Source organism: Triturus cristatus, chromosome 11 (assembly GCF_964204655.1).
Source record: "Triturus cristatus chromosome 11, aTriCri1.1, whole genome shotgun sequence".
Taxonomy (NCBI): Eukaryota; Metazoa; Chordata; class Amphibia; order Caudata; family Salamandridae; genus Triturus; species Triturus cristatus.
The window spans coordinates 576,644,116-576,666,161 of NC_140594.1; the positions used below are offsets into that span (position 1 = coordinate 576,644,116).

A 22,046-nucleotide genomic window follows, 5' to 3' on the forward strand; every position below is an offset into this window, starting at 1 on the left:
GCGCACACCACCCACACCCTTATCAACCTTGACATTAACCTGTGCCGCGCACCCCACGTTGTACTACAAGTCTATTTGACACAGTTTAAGCCCTGACGGGCATCAAAGTTTGAACGAACACCGATTCGGATCTCACCCTTCAAGTTATGCACAGTTTCGTTTATACCAACACCCTGTTGTTAGGCACACTGAGTTGGAGTGCATTTATACAGCCTCAAGCATGTCACATCTGCGAACCCCCTCACGCAGGTCTGGTCGATGTACATAGGATACAGGGCGCAGGTTAACAGTCACATGGAATGTGCGCGGTCTGCACACACAGTCACGTAGATACTCGATTTATGCATACCTCTGGCGCAAGGCTACTGACAAAACTCTACTTCAAGAGTCGCACATGACTCACGTAGAACTGGGGTGCTTCGGGCGAAGATGGAGAGGCCAGGTACATGGCACCAGCTACTCGCACGCGGCGTGCTTATCTGGGTCAGAGCAGGGGTCCCATTTGCAAGTGATGAGGTTCTCGTGGACCAAGAGGGGCGATACACGCTAGTAAGCGGGCGGCTAAATGGCCAACCAGTCCTCCTTGGCTCCATTTATGCCCCGAATCTTAATCAGTCTTCCTACTTAGAAACTCTCTCACAGACCCTAGCTGGCTGGAGCAGAATTCCTTGGCTTCTGGGGGGAGACTTTAACTCGGTGCTCAGCATAGAGTTGGACAGATCCTTCCAGCCCCTTACTAGGACCACAGCAGTGTCTAACGCGACAGGCTCTCAGGGATTGGCTCACCCACTGGGCGCTATCAGATTTCTGGCAGGCTAATAATCCCGACGCCCAGGTCTACTCACACTACTCGGCGGTTCACAGACTGCATGTGCGCCTGGATAGAATAGTGGGGTCCCCTGTGCTACTCCCCTTAGTCCACCGCATTGAACATCTGGGCCGCACACGCTTGGACCATAATCCCCAATTGCTTCAATTTGCATGGGAGCCTGAACGCCCTCCTGCTCCCACATGGAGAATCCAAACAGAGGCACTAGAGGACTCCCCATTCCGAACCTCTCTGGGCACACGATCCTAGTATTCTTTGAGCTCAAAGAGGGTACAGCAGGGGATACACTGGTGGAATGGAATGCCTTTAAAGTTACAACGCGGGGGCATTGCATGGGTGCGTCCTGGAACATACGGAAGACATTGGCCTCTGACCTGAACGCAATTGAAAAACGACTCCTGCAGCATGAGGTGGGGGGAGGAGTGGGGTGGTGGGGACGGGCAGCAGCTAGAGACACTACGCACACAGCACACTGACTTATTGGAGCGCCTCCGCTGTCACAATTATGCAGCACACACTGCCCGCACGCATTCCACAGCCGACCGTATAGGCCACCTCCTGGCTTGGCTGATCAGCCAAGAACACACCCGGAAACCAATCGTGGCATTACGAGATGAGGTGGGACACTTGACATATGCGCAACGCAACATTCACGTCGCTTTGACGCAACACTACACTCGACTGTATCAGAGTCAAGGTCAACAGGGTACACACACGCTCCAGTCCTTCCTGGGCCAAGTCCAGTTACCTGAGGCATCACCAGTGCAAAATGAACTCCTGGGCGAACAGATCTCGCCAGAGGAGATCAGGGCAGCAAACACATCCCTAGCTACAGGGAAGACCCCGGGCCCCGATGGGTTCCCGGCGGATTTCTACAAAGCGTACCAAGTGTCGCTGGTGCCAAGGCTCCACGCGCTCTACGCGCTGCTGTAGAGGAAGAACGGCTTCCCCCCTCGCTATGTGAGGCCCACCTTATATCCTTGCCTAAGCCCGACAGAGATCCAACTGATATGAGCTCATACCGGCCCCTCGCCCTGCTCAACACAGAATACAAGGTTCTAGCGAAGCTCCTAGCCGATAGGCTGGCGCAAGTGGTCCCCACCCTTGTGCACTCGGACCAAAACGGCTTTGTTCCATCCCAAAGCACCTCCCTCAATCTGCGGCGGTTTTCCCGTATAGCAACTTACTCCACCCACGAATGGCAGAGGGTGGCTGCCTCATTCTAGATCTTGAGAAAGCTTTCGATTCTCTCGAATGGGGATATACGTTTGCGACCCTTGAGAGATACAAGCTCGACCCTGCTTTCCTGCAGCGGACCCGTCTACTTTATGCCGGCCCAGAGGTGAGGGTAAAGGTGGGTCAATATGTCTCAGGCGTGATTCCAGTGCGATGTGAAACGAGACAGGGCTGCCCCCTGTCCTCCCTCCTTTTTGCGCTGGCGATGGAGCCACTAGCCGAGGCGTTGAGAACGCAGTTGCAGGATGGTATACCGCTGGGCGATGGCACACAAAGTGTCACTATATGCTGACGATCTGTTGGTCTACTTAAGAAACGTCCACCAGGTGCCTGGGCGTCTGGCCCTCATCCTGGAGGAATTGCGTCCATCTCAGGGCTAAAAGTGAACGTGGCCAAATCTAAGCTATACGCCTTTCAAGAGGGTTGTCATGGCCCAGAGTTGATGCTAAGCGGCACACATGTGCAGTGGTGCGAGGACACATTTCGTTATCTGGGCATGCGGGTATACCGCCAGCAGATGGACCTTTTTGATGGTAACTTGGGCAGGGCGCTGACAGCAGTGAAATCCCAGATGCTGTTCTGGAGCACACTTCCCCTCGCAGTGGTGGGCAGAGTGGCACTGGTAAAAAATGGTAGCCCACCCGCGATTCCTGTACTACTTTGCCAATCTGCCCACCTATGTGCCAGTGTCCTTCTTCACGACGCTAGAGAAAACGGTCAGAGATTTCATCTGGGGTCCTAGCCGACAGAGTATCGATAAAAAAGCTTTACTTACCTACTAACCAGGGGGGGTCTGGAAATGCCTAATTTTGAGCATTATTACCTAGCGTCGCAGTTGCAGTGGGTTGCCCGATGGATGGCGGACCGCCAGCGGGACGACACAGCAACCGTGCGCCCAGCTTACACACTACCCCAGTTACATGCGTTGTTCCATCCTGGTGCTCGGGTGCGATCCCCGGAGCCCCAATTACTAAGTGTGGCCTATCGGTGCTACCGTAGAAGTCTCTACTTAACTCGGGGCACGACACCCTACGCTCCTGCGCTCCCACTTGACGATACCCCTAGAGGACAGACAACACTCGTGAGTGCCGAGCTGCAACGCTGGCACGACGCCGGGATACAAACACTAGGAGATATATATGGTGATGGCGTTCTCGTCCCTTATGTCACACTGGTGGAAAGAGACGGACTCCCTGCTGGGCAGTTCCTCCTACACAGATCTCGGATTGCCAAGCTTACGCTGCGATGGGGAGACATGGAGGTAGAGACGCAAATGCACTTAATTGTGCACTACTTACATGTCATGGGGCGGGGCAAACAACTGACGCGATGGTTTCCGGCCTCACTGCGCCTACACGCTGCTTTCAGTTTGAACTCTCTCTGACAAAAGTGGGAGCATGACCTAGGCCGTCAATTCTTGGACAAGGAGAGGGAGAAGGTGCTTGCCGGCCCAGTCCAGGCACCCCGAAATGCTCGCTTTAGGCAGATACAATACTATATCATACAACGCGCGTACCTCACGCCAGCCAATATCAACAGATACTTCCACCGCATAGACGCAGCCTGGCCCGGTGCGCTGCTATAGATGCAGACCTAGTACATATGCTGTGGGGCTGCCCCAGCCTCAGTTAGAATTGGGAATGGGTGGCGGAGTTACTTCGTGCCTGCACTGACAGATAACTACCCTTTGACTGGCCCACCTATTTGCTACACATGTTTCGTAGAACCCGTAACACTAAAGTCACTTCTCGATTCCTTGACCTGGGCATTGTGGCGCAAAGCGGTTGATCACAAAGCTGTGGAAAGCATCAGACCCCCCACACACCCATGCTTGGAGACGCTCTGTACTAGCATGGGCTAGAGCTGAAAGTGTGGCGATACATCGTAAGGAAGTTGTAGGCCTCGGGAAAATACCTACATCTATGTACTGGGACGCGATTCTGGAAATGTTTCAGCGGGACATGGACAGGCTAGCCCAACCCACACAGCTGCCTGACCCGACGGAGTAGACCTGCGCAAGCGTCCATCACCTTCCCACTACCTAAAGGCACCGGGCTAGTTTTCCCTGTATGGGTACTGATATTTCAAACAGAGTGCCCGCCGCGCAAGCGGGGATGCACGTGATGACACTCACACATGCCAATAGTTACACACCACTTCCCACCAACTCAGCCCCAATTTCCGTTACCTACCCCCCCCCCCCCCCCGTTACTGTCGAACGGTTGGTACACCATACACGCTGCAGCGCCATTAACCTCAGGTTATCCGCTATACGACTCACACGAGGAGAGACTAATGAACTATGTATGTTGAGATCGGCTGACCGTGGCGAATGAACAACTCCTGCCTCGCAATGTCATGCTATATGATGATACCACTTTAAACCTCAATAAAATCAATAAAAAAAATAAACAAATAAAATGAAATGACGGGATACCATGAGTTCTGGTATATATGGCAGCGAAAACTGTACCCCGCGATGTACAGTACTCTAGTTGTGGTGTGATCCCCAAGGGCAAGCAGATTGTTGGCATTCTGTGTTCTTAATAAGGACTAGTATTTGGGAATAGTGCTTCTAGCTGTGTTATTTTTTGAGCTATCCAGAATGGCATTTGTTCACGTTTTGCAGGCATTTTACCCATTACTGTGTGTAACGTTTGTGGTGTAATTTTAGTCGTACTATTTTGAACTTGAGCTGTATTTGTTGTTGCCATTGCTGGCTGGACTGTAAATGTCCTCATGACGTATTGCGTCATGTTTCTGTTAAGTTTCATTAATTCTTTGTGAAATATGAGTAAGTCTGGTCCTGGCATAGTTTCAATGTCAGGATGTGGTGTATAAGTTGCCAATATTGGCCATGTTGCTCCTTCTCTTCCGAGCGGACAGAGTCTTACTCTTTTTATTATATGGGGTCGGGCGCCATTAAACCAGTATATGTGCTCCAGGTACGTAAGCGGAACCTCTATGTCCTCAAATGGACAATATTTCGCTGGTGCATCACCTTCTGTGTAGAAGTGATACGTTTTTGTTCTTGCATTTGCTGCTGGGAATGCAACCCACAAATTAAATACCTCTGTTCTGTAGGATTCGTGTGCCTCAATCATGAAAGCGACTATGCCACCCCTAGGTGTTAAACCATGCGCAAGCAGTTTCAGGGTGACTGTATTTCTAAAATTCTCTGCAATCGGAATTGCATCTGCATTTTCTTCTTCATCCGAGAGGTGCAAATTTTGCACAACTCCTCCCGTGTTATCCGGAAGAACTATTCCAGGAAGTTTAAGATAAGGTGTTTGCACAATTTTAGGAACTTTGTGTTCAAGCTTGATTAACCAACAGCCAATAAATAGGATGTTTGCCTACTCAGCTGTGTCGGAATTTAGCTTACCCACTCCAGACGTCTCTGATGTTTTGTGAATAGGGATTTCTGTGAATAGCACGACTGCATTACTCAGATTCTACTGTTAAGTAAGTACCCAACCAACGTTGGTGGCGCCATGTCGTGTAGTTACCATATGACCTATACAGGACCAGCGCGTTTAGACAACATACACTGTAGGATTGGTTTCAGACGAACTCTGATCGCCCCCACCGGGTATGTTAGCCTCTCTGTATCAGCTAGCTCACAGTGCCACTATAATTTCCTCTTACCAAGGAGAGAATAGTTTCTGGCAACCTCAGAACATGACAATCCTGATCCCTCGGGACGGTGGAAACAATGTACTACCTTTCGCTCAGTCACTCGTGCTTACTTAGTCTGTCTCAGAAATACACCGAATAATAAAACAAGCTGGGCGTTTTCAATAATCATTTATTGAACAGTTGTTACTCTGGTGTAAAATAGATGTGCTGCAACAACGATTAGACAGTATAGGATATAAATGATTAACAGTACTATGAAAGTAAAAGTATGGTAGAGCTCTACCATCTTACCAAAATTAGGAATACATTCAAGTATATAAAACACATGATAAAAGATGCGTACAATGCCTCCCTGTCTAGATGTACCTAAGTGTACTTAGCATGGGTGTAGGTGTTAAGCCACTAATCCCTCTAGGATACGTCAACCCCATTTACGTTAAGTGAGAGTGTGGGACCCCGTCCTGGTCTCGTGTTGGGCACCCCGCGAGGGAGGTTAGACCACTGCAAGCTGGAGTGTCTGCATGCAGGAACCTCAGTGTCTCTGGTCAGTGCGTCGGCCGGGAAGTCTCGATCTCCTCTAGCTATCTTAGCCAGATGTGATGATTATATACCCATAGATCTCCCATGGGGTCCTACCTTGCTGTGTTACTGTGTTGGCCTAAGGATGACGTCGGGCCTGAACTTTGTTCATAGATTTTATAGAGGCGATGGTAGTCTTGCTGTGCTTCCAAGAACCCTCATACATAACATATGAGATTTCGAACCAGGGAAAAACCTGCGTTCTTAATGCAGTGTGATATCTAGGTATAAGGTCAGTCACTGTAAACCGTGACAAGTGTAATGTAGGGAGAGAATATAGGTCAAGGGTAATGAGTTTACCGAGGCCTATATTATAGTACCTATATGGAATATAACACTCATCTTGAATCCACCTTTGGGTTCCACCGAACACTTTTACCTTATTCGTCAGCGGCATCTTCCTGAAGTCCTCCATTGGGTTCGACACTGGTTCCAGATGTCACTTTGCACCTATATGCCCGGCTTCCCTGGTGTCTGTATCCTGGTTCCTAGGGTATCCACAGGTGGTGTGGCTCTGACAGTCTTCTTTTTTCTACTGGGTTTCTTGAGGGTCCACTGGGAAAGGTCCTTCTTTAAAATTGAAACCGCAACTTACCCGTTGACTTGAATACGAGGTTGTGTTCCCACACAGCACACTACCTTTGTGGGGTTCCTAGATACTCACCTTGGGTGCTTCCATGGGTCCCCGGCTCTTCTACGTCTTCTTCTTCTGGGTCCACTCTGGTCTTGAGACGTGGTTCGAATTCCATTATTTTAGTATATGGTTTGGTCTCCCCCTGGAGTACATCGTGTATTTGTGCTACTTACCTCTTTTATTTGCAAAGTATTATGTGCATTGTGTTATATCTCCCGGTAGGAGATATGGTTATGTGTTAGTGAGTGTCTTATAATAATTACATATTTTTTATAAATACCTTGTGAGGTTCTTTTTCACTTAATCTATACCAATAAGATGAAGTTCTGGTAAAACAAGCTGCTTTACACTCCTTCTGGACTCTCCACAGCTACCACTTAGAGATCTTTCTATGGTTGGCTAAGATCACTAAAATCACCATAAGGGTTGTCTGGATTAGTGCAGGATGCTACACTTACATAAGTGAGCACCATATAACAATCCAGCCTCCTACAAGTGGTCATCTTCAGTGGTAAAGAGGGCACCATCTACAAAGTGCAAGATGGTGGTCTACATGCTGCAGCATGATCTAAAGCCAGACTGTTGGTTGTGCAGGAGATGGTCACCATTGATATGATCTTGGAAGTGTACATAGACAGCTTTATCAAAGATCTTCTCGATGAGCAGTAGGTGAATGATGGGCCGGTAGTTGCGAGGTCATTACAATCTACTGTAGGTTTCTTTTGGAGTGGGAGGACTTGACCAGTCTTGGGAGCCTCTAGGAAGAAGTCTTGAGTGAGGTAGGCACTGACAATGGTAAGTAGGGGTACAGCATCCCCAGAGAGATATCTGATGTATGGCAATGGTAAGACATTATCTTCACAAAAAGCGGTTTTGAGAGAGTGGAGTATGTTAGACAGATCTGGGAAAGATGAACAAGTTACTTACTTTTGGAAACACCCTATCTGGTAAAGATTCTATCTAGCCGCAGAATCCTTACCTTACTAGATTCGGAAAAATTTGAGCAATCTCCTTCCTTGAGCACCAGCAAGTGGAGTATTTCAGCAATTAGTGGCGCCAACTGCACAGTAATTGACGTGTGAGATGGCTATATAGCCACCACCCCAGTGCCCATCTGGTGTGCCAAAAGTGAGGTCCTGAAGAACAGGGAGGTTGGGCGGGTCAGTAAGGAACGTGGGTCTGTTGACCGTTTTAAACTAAGAAGCCCTGGAGGACAAAACAGGCAAAATCCCCATCTCGTCAGACCGGACTGTCTAGGCTGTAGTGTTTAAGGAATGATCACAGTGATTACTACATAGAGGCCTGTCAGATGTCCAGTACTGGGACACTCTAGTTAAAGCAGTGGTTGCAGCTTTAGCTTTGGTGGAATGGGCTGCTGAGCCCTGAGGGGGCTATTTCTTGGACACTCCGTAGCAGATCTTAATGCAGAGGACGATCCATCGAGAGATGGTTCTTTTTTTAATTGTCTTTCTTTGCCCCTGTAAAACCAACAAAAGTTGATCATCCACCCGGATATCTTTGGTGCAATCAATGTAGAATAACAACGCTTTTTTGGATCCAGGTGGTGGAGTGTCTGGTCTTTTTTAGTTGAATAAAGGGGGGCTAAAAAAGGTAGTCAGGAAGATGATCTGCCCGATGTGAAAAGATGTGACCACCTTTAGTAAAAAGGATGATAGAGTTCTAAGAACTAGCTTATCTGGATAAAATGAGGGGTAGCGAAGGTTAAATGAAAGCACCTGCAATTCGCTAAACCTTCTGGCAGAGTTATTGCTACAAAGAAGACAGCTTTGAGAGTTAGGAGCCGTAGAGGACAGCTGCACATCGGCTCAAAGGGGGAATGAATGAGGAAGGTGAGAACTAAATTCAAATTCCAGTGGGCAATAATGAAGGGCGTAGGAGGAAACCTTTGTTGTAAACCTTTAAGGAATCTGGTCACAACAGGTGACTTAAACAGGGAAGATTGATCCGGCAACTGTACGAAAGCATAAATGGCAGACAGATATCCTTTTATTATGCCCAAAGCAAAGACTTGCCAGGCCAGAGAAAGAGTGAAAAGGAGAACTTCAGAAAAGGGTGCAGGACAGATGATTAACTCCTTTGGATGTACACCAAGCCACAAACTTGCCCTCTGGGCAGGCGCTTATCGTTCTTGATCTTCTTGAGAAATCTGGACAGGAGCGGTATAGGCAGAAAGGCATTCAGGAGTCCTGAGCTCCACTCAAGACAAAATGAGTCTTAGAGCGACAGCTGCCTTGGAAACTTTAGCACGCAAAAGTGTTGACATTGCACGTTCTCAGTGGTGGCGGATAGATTTAACCAAGATTCTTTCCTCTCTTGAAAGAGACTTTGCACCATCTGCGAATGAAGACGCCATTTGTGATCCACTAGGCATCGACTGCTGAGTTTATCTGCTCGAGTGTCAGACAGCCTGCCAGATGTTGAACCACCAGGAACATTTCCTAACTTTTTGGCATTGAAATGCAGTCTCTTGACATAGGGTCCACAACCCCATCCCATTGAGTTGCAATACCGCATGGCAGGGGTGCTGTTCATGAACAACTGAATTAGCCTTCCCTTAGTGGAAGCACAAAAGGGTTTCAATGAAAGTCAGATCGCTTTCAGTTCCAACAGACTGATGTGGAGCGGAGTCTCCACCAGAGAAAAGAGCACTCTGATCTCCACCTCTGGCCGCTCAACCCAGAAGTGGAACATCTGTCACTACTATATGCTCTGGGAGGGGAGCAGAGAGAGGTCTGCCGCTAACCCAATCATGATTCGTGGGTCGCCACTGCAGGTCTTTAGCAGGTCCCTTAAAAATCTGTACCAGGTCAGAGGAATCCCCTGATGCTGTGCCCACTGGGTCTTCAAGTCCACCTGCAGAGCCTGCATATGCCAATGGGCATGTTTTACTAACAGAATGCAAGAGGCAAAGAGACCCATCCGTCTCAGAGTCAGTCTTACCGAAATCCAGAATAGAGGCTGAAGCATATGTATCATAGCCCAAATATCCTGGACTCGCTGTTCCGGAGGATAAGCCCGATATGGCACTGTACCTAGAACAGCTTCAATGAAAAGGAGCATCTGACAGGGAGTCAGGCGTGACTTTGGCACATTGATAGTGAATGCAGGAAATCACTGTAGTCAGCAGGTGGTGGACAACTGCATGGGGAGAGCACGCCTTCAAAAGCCAATTATCAAGGTAGGGGAAGACTGAAACCCCTGACCTCAGCAGATGCGCTGCAAACACTGCCATCCCTTTGGTGAACAACAAAGGCGGACCTCTGGTTTTGGGTCCCATGAGGCTTGTGGAAGCCATGTCCGCGGCCATGAATAAACTGAGCCTGGTGGCGTTGGTGGCTATAGGGAAAGAGCGCGGCTGGTAGCCCTTACCGTAGCCACGGAAGGGAGCAAGGTGGAACGCGGCTGTCGTGGGAGCACACAGAGCCCCAACATACTAGCAGTGGCCCTACTGTCTGTGAATCTTACAAAGGCCAAATCCATCTTATTTCCAAAGACATGGGCTTCTTTGAAGGACATGTCCATGAGTTAGGCTAGGACATCCCCTGAAAAGCCAGTATTCCTCAACTAGCTGTAATGTGGAAGCACCAACAAAGAAACAATGTCTCTCTCCAGTGAGTTGGTCGTATCCAAAATTTAAATGGCTGGGATCTTTGCTGAGTCTCGCCTGTCAGCAATAGCTTGGGGAGTATGGCCCGGGTCACATCCGGGACCATAGGCAGCACTTGCGCAACCATATCCCACAGAAAATAGGATTTATGGCCCAATAAGCACTTGGTGGTCATGGACCACAGTGCCAGGCTGACGGAAGAGAAAACTCTTACTGAAGGTGTGTAGCCTCTTCGATTTTCCATCCTCTGGTGCGAGAATGCGCCTGGATTGATTTGAGACGTTGAGGTCTGGACCACCAGGCTCTCCCGGGTGGGGTGCTAGGAGAGGAAGGCTGAGAGCGGGGCGATGGCACAAACAATGGCCAGGTGCACAGGGGTGCAAGTACAGGGCTTGACCCAGGCCCCAAGCAGGAACTCAGTGAGGGCTCCCATGAAGGGTAGTAAGTGTTCTAATGGGGATACCCCCCTGTGAAGCACCTCCGTCAACAAATTAGGTTTGACTTCAACCCTGGCAGCTGCAGGTTGAGGATCTCACACACACTCCAGACCACCATTGCTAAGAAAGCCCCCTCCTCCGTAGCCACTGTGACAAGAGAGACGAGTCTAGGGTCTGGTGAGGTGTCCAGACCACTAACATTAGCCAGGTCCTTATACCAGTTGTCTTCAGCCATGGACTCTGCAAGGGGGTCAGTGTAGTGACAGGAATCCTCAGAACCCCTCCATTAGTGTTCCTTAGTAAGCCCTTCAGTGAAATAGGGCTATGTCTCCAATTTAAGCTGTGTGCCTGACCGATGTCAATCCGACTCTGTATCGGAGTCGCAAATCACAATGAGGTCGTGGCGATGGGAATAGCACCACTGGAACAGTCCACAGCAGCCTCGGCCGATCTGGATCTATCAATGGATCCTAAGGGGTCGACTGGTGCCAAGGGCGGGCCCAGCAGCGGATCCCCAGTTGAAAACCCTCCACAACCTGTGGGACCAAAAGGTGCGCCAGAGGGGTTTGGAGCAGAGCAGACCAGGTTTCCGGTGCTGGCTGCACAGAAACCACCTGCAAGCAAGGTCGCAATTTGTGGCCTTGTTCCCCTGTGCCGTCCAAAGAATGGGAACGATGCACAAAAGTCAAAGAAAGCTTTGACTCCTTGGACGACTTCTAATGGGACTTACCCGATGAAGTCTTGGAGCGTGACAATGACTGACACAAGTGAGACTGTAAGGGGTCCTAAAATCTCCCATGCAAAATGGGACCTGTAGATGCGCAGAGTCCCTTGGCGAGCGGTGAAGAGCTTCATGGCCCGCTCGTGGATTGCCTTTTGGTTCATGGCACTGCATTCAGCACATGATGCAAACTTGTAGTCCCTCTCAAGGCACCAGAGAAACACACCAAGTGGGGGTCTGTTCAACAACTGAGCCTGGTGGATTGCTCCGGAGACGACATCTAATTTCTTTTTATACAAAAGAGTCGAAAGCAGTCAGTCAAAAAGTGACTGAGTGGGTCTCGATCCAGATCCGCACTTATGGCAGGGAAAATAAGGAAATTAGGTCAGCTCGTTTGGGTTGCGCCTGTTTAGGCACAACGCACTGTACTTCTAGCGCAGACGACGCCAACAAAGCCATGCTGAAACAAATTACACCACCTGCCGACGCACAAGGGGATAGCTCAAAAGTTTCCAGATCCAGTCTAATGCCTAAGGAATATTCTAAGCTAAGGATTCTGCAGCTAGAAGTCTCTATCAGATGGGACTTTGAAGGTTGACCATTGTGGGATTCTATGGGAAGAGGTGGATGTGAGAGGTGAAGCAGGCTTGGTACCATGATGACGGGAAACTGTGCAGTCGGGCTATCATAGACAAAGGAGCACCACAAGGGGGCAATATACCAAAAGGAACAGATACAATAAGAAGTGAATTTTATGAGTCAGTCTTTTAAAAAAGATTTAATCAAGATAAAATTCAGCTATGCAACAGCACTGCCAAACTACACCAAAGGAACAAAACAAGCGTATTCTCAATTTTTTGTGAGAGTAAGTTTTTTCTTTATCTTTTTTTAAAGTTAGCCAATACATTATTTTTTTTATTGGAGCTATGGGGTGTCGCAATTTGAAATTATATTTGTTTTTAAAGCAGAGCTAAGGGAGAATCTGTCCCCCTCACTTTTGCATAAAGCTTAATCTCTCTTTTTAAAAAACATGGTAACAAAGTACCAGGTAAGGGAGGCCAGCAATAAGTAATAGGACGCGACTTGCAGGGACCATGAATTGAGGCAAGTGGCAAGCAGTGGAGATGCGGGATGAGAGTCGCAGGAGCATGGCCTGCAAGACTCTATGCTGAGAAGGAGCTAGCATGTCAGTGTGAGAGCGGCAAGTGCTATTCAGAGCATGGAACTCGTGCTAGGAGCAAGTAATGCTGAATTCCACGTGCTGAATGGGCCAAAAAACGTAATATGTGAGTGGTAATATAATTGTATGGAAATAGATCACCCAGAAAAAAAAGAATGAGAACTGACTCATCTACAGAGAAGAACGAAGGCGGGGCAGAACAATGGTATAAAGCAAAGCCCACCAGTATGTTTGTGCATTTAGTAAAAATAACCAAAATCTTGATAGTGCACATTGGAATGGGCAATAGAAACAATCTTCTGAAGCAGGGCTAAAGGACTATGTAGGAAATGATAAATGGAAATCAAGGAAGGTAAACCAAAGAGTACACAAAAATGTAAAAATAAAACCGAAGGCAGAAGCAAATTGGAAACTGCAGAAATAAGATGGTGATGAAAAAGGCAGATGGTATATGTTTGTAATTTTGGTGTAGTGTGTTTTTACATGACATGAAGTCATGATAAAGCGTATTTCCAGATAGCACAATTTTATCTTTTATTCAAAGATGTTATAAACGGTCGGGAGGAATTCTCACAAGAATATACCACTTAGTTCCAACTATACAGAATACACTCCAAAGTTGTTACAAAAATTTCAAATCGATAAATCAACTTAATTTTGTGCGTTTTGAGATTGTATTTTTCCAACCACATCTTCAAAAATAAATCTCAACTAAAGATTCATTGTCAAAAAGATAGATCCGCAGAAACAGAAGAAAACAAAGGCACAAGCACAACTGATGTTTGAAGAACTGTACCTGCTAGTCTTTGAAACTTACCACGAGGAAATGATAACCCACCAGCAGGCTTTGCCTGGGCCTCAAACCCTAAGCTCTGGAACATGGAGGGCAGGACCTCTGCTGTAGAAGGAGGCACCTTTAAAAACACAGAAAATTAGCATTAGTACTCAGAAAGTGGCTCATTAACTAGTAGTGTCAGTCTAATTAAATTTGCAGCTTTTCTGTTTAAACATTTTTCCCTTTTCCCATAGGACCCTGGATCTGGACCCAAATGTCAACTCACAAGCCAAGCAGTCAGCGGTACTCACAACATTAGCATTTTATTCCTCTGCACCTCACATTTATTAAACTATCATGACAACAATTGCATCTCACTTCAGTACTTGTCTTGTGCTTGCTGGTGCAATAGCGTAGTCTATACCTACGACTCCCTTCCAAGTGCTTACCTGCTTTGCTTGCGCCTCTGGTGCACAAACTCCTCGTGCCATTTCCAAAGGGTGGCCTCGCGACAGCGGGATTGCTCTCCCAAAAGACATTGCATCTGCTTTAGGGTCTTGTTGAATAGGTGAAGGCATGCGCCCCATGAAGGGCATGCGAAAAGCACCACCTCTGAATGGGGGTCTTGAAGGATCCATATTAATGCTGTCAAAGAAACATTTTTCAGTCAGAATTATCTTGAATTCCAAGATCGCAGCAGTCAGGTTTGACGTTATCACAAACTTTTAGAAATAATAAAAATGTCCACTCATTGAGCTTTAAATTCATATCTTTTTATTTGCTTGAAAGAAAAAAGTCAAATTCCAATAAGAGAGGGACAGGATTAACACTGTGACTACTAAGGGTTTCCCCTCCATGGGGCGAAGCCTTTTTTAGGTCAGGCGGAACAACCTTGGAATATTCACAAACGTGAAGCTTTGCATTAGTCCCTTTCTGCCATTGCTTTGAGATAATGTCAATAAAATTTGAATCAATCTCGAGGAATATTTATCACACAGTCATGCTACTCGGTGTACTGTTCTGCCTCCAACTAAGTGCTTCTACTACCATGGACCAATTAAAAAATATTTTTTACTTAAATAATTTAATAAATAAGTGAAACAGCATTTATTTGTGCCTTCTTTTCATGTCTTAGTAGACAAGTTAGAAATACTGGCTTAGCCAAAGTCATTTTTCATTGTATTTTTTTACATTTGGGACTGTTCAAGCCTTCATAATTATCCACAAAAGATATCCAGGCCAAATCTGCAAACTGCTCCTCTTCCCTAGCCCACAAAAAACATGTTGGGAATTGAAAAGATTCCCTTGGATTTGGACGTAGACTGTGGAAATCTGAACCCAAGACTAGGGGCACAAAATAAATATAGCCTCTTCATCTTCATTCAGGTGGAGGTCCAGCTGGTGGAAATCGAAACTTACCACAATCTGCAGGTCAGACATGCCCTCGACTCCTATGTACAGAAGGTAATAGAACTAGCAGACTCCGCATCCCTGGAGGATTGGCTACTCACGGACCCGCCCCCCCCCCAAAAGGTTATATCGTTAGTGTTAAAAAAAATCCAGTTCAAATCCCTTAACACACTGCAGCAGTTAAGGACGATTGGGAGGGAGACATTAGGGAACTTGAGGACAGGGAGTGGGAGGAGGTACTGGGAGCCCCACAGGACATTGCGATACTGTATGGGTTTAGGCACACCCAGCTCCACATTCGGCACCATTCCTACTACTCTAGGGTGATTGGATTCAAGATGGGAATGAGTGACTAAGAGCTGTGTCGTCTGGGCTATGGTCAGGTGGGCTCCTTCTTTTATGTCCTATGGAAATGACCTGTAGTACAGGCATTCTGTAAAGAGATTCCTGAACTTATCGGGTGAGAGTGAAGCCTTTAAGAATCTAAAAATATGGACAGCCCTTGGCCTAAGTGAGACAAAGTGGAACATTGCTCAATGTGGAGGCACCAGGAAACCACCGGACTTTAATGACTGGAAAAAAGATATTGATTAGTGCATTTTGGCCAAGAAAGTGGTATAAGCAGGAAGGGCTGTCCCAAAAATAGGGCACGCTTTGGAATTATTTCGAGAATTACTACCCCCGGTGAAAGGTTTGGGATCACCGGGAGGACCAGCCAGAGGTACTCAAGGACACATGGTGTACTGCTGACAGGCCACATATGGGCAGTCGGGGAGGGGGGGGAAGGGGAGGGGTGGGAGGGGAGGGGGAGATCTCGGTAAGATTAGTTTTTGTTATATGATGTCAAATTTAACTGCTGCTGACGGTGGAAGGTTGTTTTCTTAGGTTTATACAGACACTAATGAAAATATTTTTAAAAATAAATATGGCCACTTTTCTGAATTGCTACAGTATGTATTCAACTAGACTGGGCACCGCCGGGTACAGTGGTTTTAGAAGATTATTGAACTCAACTCTTGTTTGCACCTCACACAGTTTCTCAAGAGACCAATAAGAGACACATAGCAGTCTGTAAATCTCAAAATAAATTGAACCTGGATAGGCTTGAGAAAATAGGACAAATATTTCAACATTTTTTTATTTTTAAAAGAGAAAAGTGAGCTACAAGAAAGTGGTTTTTGTTTGGGTTTTGTTTGTAAAGGAATCAATAGCCCTCTTACCAGATTTCAGAGGCAGAGAGAAAATATTTAGTTAGGTCTCGCTAAAGACCTCTTTAGCTGTCTGTGCGATAACTTTTGCAATTAATACATCAAAAAGAATTATAAATAGGTATCTAGATAGCTTTGGGGCAGCCCTCTACATCCATCTGTTTTAATGTGTTTTTCATGCTTTACCATTGCCTCGATGAGCTACCAGTCAAGACATTTGCACATGGCTTCATTGTGTCATTTGAGCTCTCATTAGATTTTGGTGATCAAATCAAGTAGTCCTTATGGAAAACTGCAGTGTCGCATGACATTTAGCATGAAATTGAGAGCCAGTGTGTGTTCTTTGATGTATTTACTTTGCTTGCACAATATTTTAACTACTGATTTATAATTGTTCTGCTTTCTATTTTGAAGTCTCAACGTGTCAAAATATAAAAGGCACAGCGCTTTTCACTATTCACCCTAGCGTACTCATTTTTAGGTCTCGACTAGCGTCGCAGCGCTTGCGCTGATTGCTCTGCGAGATCTATTGTCGTGGGGTTGCTTTCGGAAATGGAGTCGAAGCTCTGCCCATGCTTTTGATTGGCGTGCGTCATCCTTTATGGTAAAGGCTGGCCTCCGATTGAAAGTGAGGCTTTTTGGTGGCCGTCCGGTCTCCCTTAGGCCCCGCCCACACAGACTGGACTCGTCTGTTGCTCGTCATGCACCCTGCGTCTCTTCACTTCTCCCTTCTCACGAGGTGGTGGGCGGGTCGCCACTTGTTATATAAATACACTTCTGTTTACACTTCGCCTGACCGCAGACCTTCCTTATTTACCCCCGACTCTTCTGGTATATTCCTGTTTCTGTCTTTTGATAGAAGTCACTTCCGGTGGGGTTCCCTTTTTGCATTCCCCTTCCACATGCTCTTCCGGTGTGCTGTTGTTATTGTTCCTCCTCTGGGTCCAAAGATAGCTTCCTGCTTCTCCATCCTGTGGGCGGATGACGGCTCGGGCAGCAGTGCTGCTGCTCCTTCTGAGGGTGGCTGGCGCCTCCCAGGGGGACAGGGAGCCCATGTACCGGGACTGTGTGAGCCAGTGTGACCGGAGCAACTGCACAGGGGCCCACGGGAGGCAGTGGAAGGAGCGGCAGCCCTTCTGCATGAACCTTACGGGTGAGTGGGGCGAAGGGGGGCAGATGGAATTGTGACTCGGTGGGCAGATTATATTTTTTCTCACTAAGGAAAGTCTGTGTAATTCTGTCACTTATGCAGTATTCGATGTCTTTCTATATCCGCTCTTGATAGAAATTCGATATATTGTTTTAATTTTTTTTTTTACTTCCGTGATGCTCCGATCTTTGCCCCTGTTGCCATCTTCCTGTTCCTTCACTAGTTTTATGACGGAATCTTGCCCTGTTCGAATGGAATGACCCTTTCTGAAAGGTCAGTGTTACTGAAAAGTAATCATGCCCTCAGGAGCGTTCTCATGACCTCCACGATGGCATCACACTCCACTGATGTATTGATCTAACCCCAATGGGCAGAGGCAGTGTACCGTCACAAGATGCTTTCGTAGTTCCCTGGGAGGGACACAACTGCTTCTAAAGTCATGGTGACGAGCGTGGGCATGCCAAGAAACACAATTTTTTAGACATTTCCATGCACTGGTCTGTTTGTTAACTCTTCTATATCTATTAAGTGTTGAGTGCAGTGCAGTGCATGCATAAAAATCGGCCATTGCTTACTTCCAATTTCAGAGGGAACTCATTTACACTCTAAGGCTCAAAATATCCACATACTCTTTCTTTGTTTGTCTTTGCTCTTCTTTTGTCTTCTCTTACTACTTAAATTCTCGCTCTTTTTCTCTTCACTGTCTTTGGCTCCCGGTCACATTTCCTCCTTCCCGTCTATTGTCACTTGTACATCCTTTCTCTTGTGGTCATGGATATGCAGGCTTTCATGTGCTCTTCTCCAATATCAGGCCTTCCCCTTTCATTATCTTTTTTGCACTTTTTTCTCTTGCAACCTTCAGTGTTGGCCAGCATCCGTGTATACTGTCTCTAGTTCCTTCTTTTGTACTGTTACACCCTTGCGTCTTGATCTCTTCTCATCTTCTCTCTGCTGTCTTTCCTGACCCGCCATTTTTTTCCTTTCTTTACCCCTGCTCAAGCTCCCCTTTCCCTTATTGTTGACCCCTGTTCATTTCTCTCCCTAGTCCCCTTTTTGGTGTGTCTTGCTCTCCCACCTTCTTTATCTCGCCCATCAACCCCTTACATATTTCTGCATCTTTCTCTCCCTGTCTCGTGTTCTCTCACTGGTGTTCTTTGCCTGAAAGGTCAGAGCTGGAATTCTCTCACCTCCCCTCTGTTGACTTGTTCATTTAAATGAGGGATGTCCTAGGCAGGTCCAGGAGGACTGAAATCATGTCAGACTTTAAACAAGCATTTGCAATGCAATAGGTCTCGCATTTACGCAAATTTAGGCTATTGGCATTGGAAATGACAATACGTTCTATTTATGTTTCAAAAACCAAAACCTAAATAAAAGGTATTTTCATTTACAATGCCAATAGCTCAGACTCGCGTAAAAGCGAGACCTGTTGCATTACAAATGCTTGTTGTTTGTTTGCTGCATGTTTGCTGTTGTGATCTAAAGCATTTTTTTCCTAACAAATAAACTAAACGTAATTCTTAATTCAGCAAAGGGTCATTTGTGTAGATTGCTCAATGTTTTAACAAAGAAATTAACTGATGAAATAAAACATATTTGATGTAAATCCAAAAAAGAGACCGTGACAAGGTTCACCTCTGTAACTTTTTAATTGAAGACTGACCGACAAAAGTAACAGGCAATTACATCTGCTAGACTCTAGCAGTCTATGAGATGAACAGTATTTAATTTGCTCATAAATATGACAAACCCAGAAACAACCAACAAGCCCAGTCAAATAATGATTTTTTTCGCTGTGTACTGACCATGCTTCGACAAAGAAAAGTCAAATGAACAGAAATTAGGTAGGTCATTTTTAAACGTATTGAATTTCAGGTAATGCTACGTAATTATTAGGATTCTTACCATGATGATGTACTACACACGCATGAGTTGGCATATCGTATGGGACAACTCTAAAAACGTGGCCATATGAAGTCCACAGTAAACTCCTCCAATTCATTTTTAGGTCATGCCTACAGCGCTTGCACTGCAGGATATGTTGTATGTACTTTGTAAGGTCTGACTCGTTCCACCGCTTTGAATTGGCTTTCGTCTGTGCCACTCAAAAATCATAGCCTGCAAATGGCTACTGGTTGGTGCATGTCCCACCTTTCCTCATAAGTTAACTCGCATGGAGTATTGCACGGGAGCGAGCAGCCACGCACACTGCTTGTTGTCTTTTGTTTAATTTACATTATGCTTCACTTGACTGTAACGTCTATTCCCACCCTCTCGCCCCTCCCACAAAACTGCTAGCCCACTCCTCCGAGATCGTTGCTTTTTGGTATTTAATTTACGCGAGCATGGGGGAGATTTGCCCAGATTCACAGGCTGTTGAGCCGACACTGAGGCTCAAACACAAATCAACAGCTCCCCAGTCAGCAGTTTTCACAGCTGCGCCACATCCTCTCCTTACCCTCTACTGTTGATATACAGAACATTATACACAGTGTTGCAAAATGATAAATCCTACCTTCTCAGAGGACACATTTAAATCTTTAAGACTTCAGTGTTTCTTGTTTTTTCACAAATATGGTTTCCATTTTTAAAACTTGTTTTTAAATGTTTAATACTTTGTTATAATCATTGTATTGATATTGGTAAGTGCCTTCCGTCCCATCCCTCACCCCTCCCACCACGTTACTTGTTCAGTTAGAGGGAGTTCTAGCTGGTGCAGGGTGCAGTGACATCACTGTATTGATGCACTGATGCCACCACACTACGCTCCCAGCAACTGCAGAGGCTGAAATATGTGCCTCTTGAAGGGCTATAATGAATTGGCACCCCAGGTTTCCTTAGCGTGAAAACTCGACGGTAGGCTAAAGCACGAGACAGAGCAAAGATGTTCCTTTTTACTGAAAATGTGCGGAGCTGTTCCTGGATTTCCTGTGCTGTGTTGCAATAGCAACCGATGGAGGTCTTGCGAGGAGAAGCACTCAGGAATGGAAACTTCTTAAAATCACTGTATGCTTCCAAGAGAGACTGACTCGAGTCCCATTGCATCTCTGCAGCGTACCGCAGAGAAGGGTTGCCAGGTGACAGAAAAGGGCGCCAAATATAAGATGAAGGAGGTTTAGCTGGTTATGAATCGCACTTTACCTTATAGGCGGAAGACAACGCTTCTCCTCTCGGGATGGGTAATCCAACCATATTTCCCCCTTATCATGAAAGAAGTCCATTGGATTTTCCAGGATGCCAACATTCTCTTTAAACTGGCATTCATTACCCACAATTCCCGATTTCCCCCATTTTACTAGTGTCATTGTTACTATGTTTTCCACACAGCTTTCATTTGACCTATTTTTAAATCTTTTGCTTCACTGCCATTGTAAATGTCTCCTGCAAGAAAAGGTCTCCTGTCAGTATCTGGCCAGACTTTTTAACAGGAGGGATTTCACTGTGATATATTCATAGAATTTCATGGCATTTCTGGAGGGAAAAAAAATTAAAAAAAATGTGCCCACTCTTAGAAAATGCAGGACTTGCCCATAGTCACCAGAATGAGATGGGGCAGATTGACAGCTGTGTCTAGAACCTTTACACCACTACATGTATAACAAGGTCTGCACGTAATTTCCATAACATAAAAAGGATCTCCTGTACATTTCCTGGTTTCTTTATAACCATTGCTGAGCATATAACTTTCTGTCCTTAGAAGTTTGTGTTGAGCAGAAATGTCTAGCCAGAGATGTAGACCAGATCTTTGTCATGTGCATATGCAACCCTTACCACACTATTTTAAGAAACATGGATAATTTGGACGATTGAGAGGTACATTTATGCAAGATCATTTGTCCCGAGACAAGATTAGGAAAAAACGGACTCCTGTTATGTAAAGGATTGAGAAATTCCTAATTGTAACACTGATGGCCACCCTTGTGTAGCAGGGTGGAACCCCACATAAAACCCAAGGTAATTATGAGAACTAGGTATCCTGCAAGACGAAAACTAAACTAAAAAACTTTGCCCACTCCTAATCTGTACAGGTTACCTAGACCAAACCAGTTGCTCCTCAGCGATAAACATGATAGACATTATTCGCCTTACGACAGGGGGTCAGATGCTGCAGTCCAGTGCCTTCATTGTACAGACCATTGCAAACGTGGTTTCAATTATTAGTTTACTCAGTAATACGTTTCTGTACTTTGTTTTCTTTGAATTTACACACAAAACCAGACCTTCCAAGCATGGAAAACGTTCACCTAGAGGGGAGATGGTGGTGCTCAGGAGGGATTAGGGCTTTGTGCTGAGCACAACACGAGGCACTTTAACTCACCAGTCCCATACCAAAAAGCAATGGTTTTGAGGCTGCCGCCGATGCCTTAAGGAGGTTTTACACCCTGAAATGGACATCAGCTGGCCAGAGCCGCCAAACAATTACCTGGAAATCTGCTCTCTGCAGAGTTTTCAAGTCCATTGTTTGCACACTGTGTGATATCAGCTCATCACCGGATGACCTTGTGAAGGGAGACAATATTGTGTGACAAACAGTGGCACTGTGTGGGTTGGAAGGTCTGCAATACACCATTGCGCTAGATCGAACAGGATCCCAAAAGGATCCTGGTATCACAGTAGCTA

General features: G+C 46.2%; 1 protein-coding gene across 3 annotated transcripts in view; it reads right to left on the reverse strand.

Annotated features, from left to right (window-relative positions):
* The window catches only part of PIWIL2 (piwi like RNA-mediated gene silencing 2), a 1,855,951-nt gene that overhangs the window by 1,668,494 nt on the left and 165,411 nt on the right, over positions 1–22,046 (reverse strand). For all 3 annotated transcript variants that reach the window (XM_085633754.1, XM_085633756.1, XM_085633755.1), the window contains 2 exons: positions 14,108–14,303; positions 13,701–13,797 (listed from right to left, as the gene is read on the reverse strand). In XM_085633754.1, coding sequence (XP_085489880.1) covers positions 13,701–13,797; positions 14,108–14,296 — 286 coding nt within the window. In that variant the 5' untranslated portion in view covers positions 14,297–14,303. The remainder of the gene's footprint in view (positions 1–13,700; positions 13,798–14,107; positions 14,304–22,046) is intronic.